Below are 5,075 nucleotides of genomic sequence, written 5' to 3' on the forward strand. Positions count from 1 at the left end.
ACTTCAGTATCATTTTATCTTTACAAGAACGCAGTTCTGAAAGACAATTAATAAACTCAATTTACATAACAAAAATCTGTCCATCCTTGCTGATTGTTTAACAAAAAAAACCCCAAAAGAATTAGTGTTTATAATAGGGATTATGCATAGCACTGCATCACAGTAGCAGGTTATTTCACTTAGGGAATATTCATAGCATTGCATCACAGTAGCAGGTTATTTCATATGTTATCAATCTACTTGAGTTTCGGATATCTTTTTCTTTTAAAAAACGCATTTTCAAAGACATTGCATAACAATATTAATAAGAAAAATATCCGTCTTTGCTAATTGTTTTAAAATGACAAAGACGCAGTATAAACAGCAAGGGATATGCATAGTAAATGAGTTATTATTCCGCACAGGCAATAAAAACAATAAACAAAAGAAATAAAGAACACTTGTGCCTTAGTGTGATTGACCTAAATAAGAATACCCCGAGAAACGGACGTGATATTTTTCCTCTACACTATCATGCATCTGCATTTCATTCAAAGGCTTCTTTATTTACATTTTTGTTTTGTTCCAAAAACAGGGAAATAGGATTCTAATATTAAATATTTAAATAAATCCTTTGTTGTTCTTCATTCAATTGCATAATTATGTTTGTGACCTTGTATTCATTTGCTTTAGTTGGCGCCTTTTTGTGTGTTTAATTTCTGTTTTCAGTTTGTGGAGAATAGCCTAAAACAATAAAATCTTAAAAACTATAAAAGGACAACATCTTAATGACTAAATTGTACATGTTTAATAACTTCATTATTGATAATATATATGTACCCTTTTTGAGAAGATTTTTAAAAAAAGCAAGATTCTTTTATCAAGTAAAAAAAATTACATATTTATTTGTTCAGCGACTATGCAAATTACTACCAAAACTAATAACTTAACTTTAATAATAACTGTATTGCCGTGCGTGCTATAATTTCATTAATCTTTTTGAAAGTCTTTTCATTATTTAATGTGGCACTATATGTTTTCTTGATAATAATTTTTGGGCAGAAAAGTACAGTAGCATCATGACATGCGTCTCAATTCTTATACCAAACAAGAGTGGGGTCAGGACTGTCAGAAGATATTGCTTCCGTAAATATTTTTCAAATGACATGTTCAAATTTCACAAGGTCTAATTCTATAAAATACAAATTTATATTTTGTTTAATTTCTTTCATTACTTTACTTAATACAATGTTAAAAGCATTTCGAATGAATTTTTAATATGGTGAATAAATATATCTGCATTTTAAAGTTGTGCCCCAATAAATACTTAAAATGCATTTAATGAAACTACGACTTCAATAAAATTGTTAAATAACAGTTTCATTGAAAAATATATAGTTGTGGAATCCAAAATAAAATTATTTATTCACATAATTATATAGATATAATGATTCAATATGCAGAATTATTATTAGAGAATAATTTAATTGTTCCTTTGTTTTTGTTAGCACTGGAAAAATGAAAGAAACCAATCCAATTTTTCACTGTATCAACTACATACTTGAATGATGATTATTCACTGTAATCATTTTAGAAATAATCATTTAAGAAATTTCTTTTCTAAATGAAGCAAAATAGTTTCTTTGGACTTAAATTTTGGGGAAAAAAAATGAGGCAGGGCACATTATAATGCAGGGGTTATCTTTCTTATCTATGTTTTCTGTCTTTGAAATTGCCCCAATCCGGGGGAAATTAACCCCTTCAACATACTTATTATTTGTTTTATGAATTTATTATTTTGTTGCGTTTCTAATTTATCAGTCAGAAAAAATATTTTGTAAAGTTCTTTGATACATGTACTTTTGAACATCTTTGATTATTTTGATGTACAAGGAAAGGTTTTTTTTTTTTGTACTTTAAGGATACACCAAAGGCTTTTTTCAAGATTTTTGTCAATTTTGAGATTTTTGGCTATGAAAATACTGCTAATCACTGCTTTATAATGCATGAAAAATTCTTGCTGATTATTAAATGGTTTTATAATAATTTAACAATGTGCCGTTATTGAAGTTTCTGATTTGATCTGTAACTTCTCGCTCATGAAAGATGCAATAAATCACTGTGACCACTTGGGGAATTCTTCACTAGTCACACAGAGGTTACCAGTAATTAAACTATAGGGACTCTAGATTTAGGGAAGGAAATACAACAGGTCACCAATGACAATGAAACAGGAGGTGGGCCTTAGTTTTTGTCATTTTGCCAGGAAACCTTTCTTATTTACTTAATTAAAAGAACCTAAATATAGAAAAGAACATCCCATTCTTGTAATTATTTTACTTAATTAAAAGCACCTAAATATAGAAAAGAACCCCCATTCGTGTAATTTAAAATAAGCATAGGAAATATGGATAAGTGACAACTATCCAAAGCTTACTCGCCATGGTGTCATATATTTCTAGCTTTGGCAGAATTTGTTGTGTAACAGGTTTTTGCCCTCTACTGTAAAGTAAAATCAGACAGTTGGTGGTATTATTTCAAAGGACTCAGCTTCCTTATATATTGACCTTTTTTGAAAACTGGCTAGATTGCTTCTCAAATGTATGTTCACAAATTTGTATCTCAGATTTTTGATATTTTGCTTAGTTCTCGAATTATTGGGGAAATGTAGAATTAGTCTAATAAATTGGTAACATTGAAGGACAAATGGATGTAACTTTTTAATTAGAAGATTTATTTTTAAGTTCAGTCCTTTTCCTACCTTCTACAATACTTTGAGATGTGGAAAACAAAAAAGGTTGATTTATAAAATATAAATGCACTTATATTTACATTAAATATTAATAATTTTAAATTAGATAAAAAATGAAAGTTTAAATTAGGATCATTAATTAGTAAATTTAACAAGCTTTTAAATGATATCAATACATTTTTAATATGTTATCTTTGATAATGAAAGAATTGCAAGCAAATTAAATTTTGCCCTTTGGAAACCTTTGGTGTATCCTCAACATAAAACACTCTGTTGGATAACTGAAATGCTTCGTTTTTACAGATGCTTGTTTTTCTAAATATTTTGACAGATTTTTCTGTCCTTTAGTTACATACATGTGAAGCAATACATCTTAAACTCCTGCATAAAGGATATATACATGTATCTTCCTATGATTCGATATACAAGAGCATATTGTACAACTGCTCTCATATAGAAAATGCTCTTATTCTATAAATAAAACAATTGACAATAGGAATGCTGAAATCATGTTCATCACCATATTTTGTTGTTAAATTACCATTAGAGATTTTTTTTTTGTTTTTTCTTATAAAATATCCCAAATGTGTAAGATTCAGTGGTATCTTATCTCGAGTTCAAGGGGATACATAGAATCAACGTATGAATATTGATGTCAAAAGAATATTGTTACATGTAATTAATAAAACATCATCCAATATATTTAAATATCGAATTGGATGCCATAACATGGGACTCTTATCATTAAGAATTTACAGTCAGAAGGAAAAATACCATTATTTATAATTTATATAGTAATTTTTTTTAACATTTGTTGATTATTTGGACCCAGTGTGGTAGTAGGTAAATGCTATGTTGAAAATATATACGTGCATACTATATAGTATTTTTCAGCATTTAAAATCTAGCAAGGAAGTTGTGGAAACGATTACTTTTATTTTACCATAAGTTCTCTTTAAACATTATCAATGTCGAATGTTTGTCTACCCATGACCTAGGTTTTCTTACAAAAGATGACCTATCTTTTTAAAAAGTCGTCTTTCTTAATACATGTAAACGTACATTATACGTATTAGGCAAACGGCAATTAAGCAATCACTGAACCAGTAATTTTTTGTAATCATTGCATCTTCCCTTAACTTGAATCTGAATTGAGCATTTAAGGAAGTGTTAAAGATAACAACAATTTGTTTTTTTTACATTTAGAATTTAATTTCAGCTGGATAAGTCGATTAGAACAAAACAATTAGTGCATCTTCCATCCAGAAAATGAGGTAAATTTCTCTCTTGCATATGCAGCTCCATATCCGGAAGCAATGTTGACTTTGTCACCTTTCTTCAGTCGAATAAGAACTGTATTAGAGCCGCTACTCCAAAATCTCTGTGACGTGGCGGAGTTGTTGAATGCTGTGAATCCTTTATACTGACCATTAACCCTAAGGAGAGGATGAGCCATTTTATTTGGCTCGGTTAATGTTGCCCATGTAAACCCATATGTCCCGTCAGAAGGTGCAGTAAAGATTCCTGTTGTCCTCTCATATGAACTCCCGTCGTTAACGAGGACTGTATCATATATCCATGTTTCGTGTTCTTTGTAACTTTTAGCAGTTGATTGATAAGCCGAAAATGCAACACTGCCTTTAAAAAGAATGTAGAAAGAGATAAGTAAATTCATATGTACAGAACACTTTGAAATATTTAATTTTTGTAGGAATTCAATTTTCGTTGTTTTCAATGTATGGAGAGACCCACAATTCATGACCACGCGGAAAGGTAAAATTTCATGCTTTAATACTAAACATACGAAATCAAATCCCAACAAACCAGTATTATTTTCCTAAACCTCGAGCATTTGACCCTACGAAAATATTTGATTTTATAGTTTAGGTTTCGGTTCAATTCTTCTTCATCTTTTAACAAAATTTTATCTTCGCTAGCCAAGAGTTTCTGATACGCTACTCTCCTCATAAACCCTTGGCATACGGTGCTGTGAGAAGAAGGGATTGTTTTTGTCATGTGATCTCGAATTTGAACAGGTACACTCAATTTTTTTCTAAAAAATTATGAAAGTTTTTGAAGAATAATTAACAAGAAGTTATTTAATTTTAAAGTGCAAATCTTCATTCTCGAACGTAAAGAGTCAAAATATGTCCTGAACGCAGATATTATTACAAAATAATTGCTGATTTGTCGATCGATGTTAATCAACCCAAATCACAGCTTGAGAAAAAAATTTTTAACACCGTATGCCAATTTTTTTTATGATGAGAGTAGAGCATCAGAAACCCTTGGCTAGCAAAGATGTCTAAAAAGAGATTATACATATTATGTTTTTATCACATAT

The 5,075-nt window shown here is 29.6% G+C and overlaps 1 protein-coding gene across 1 annotated transcript; it reads right to left on the reverse strand.

Annotated features, from left to right (window-relative positions):
• Window positions 1-3,977: 3,977 nt before the first annotated feature.
• On the reverse strand, window positions 3,978-4,490 carry LOC134268652 (cerebellin-3-like). Its single transcript, XM_062750904.1, has 2 exons — window positions 4,484-4,490; window positions 3,978-4,369 (listed from the first exon to the last, which is right to left on the reverse strand). Exons 1-2 carry the CDS (start codon window positions 4,488-4,490, stop codon window positions 3,978-3,980), a joined length of 399 nt encoding a protein of 132 aa, XP_062606888.1.
• Window positions 4,491-5,075: the final 585 nt, after the last annotated feature.

The sequence above is a fragment of the Saccostrea cucullata genome, unplaced genomic scaffold (assembly GCF_032062105.1).
Source record: "Saccostrea cucullata isolate Sc308-1 unplaced genomic scaffold, CSIRO_AGI_Scuc_v1 ctg8972, whole genome shotgun sequence".
Taxonomy (NCBI): Eukaryota; Metazoa; Mollusca; class Bivalvia; order Ostreida; family Ostreidae; genus Saccostrea; species Saccostrea cuccullata.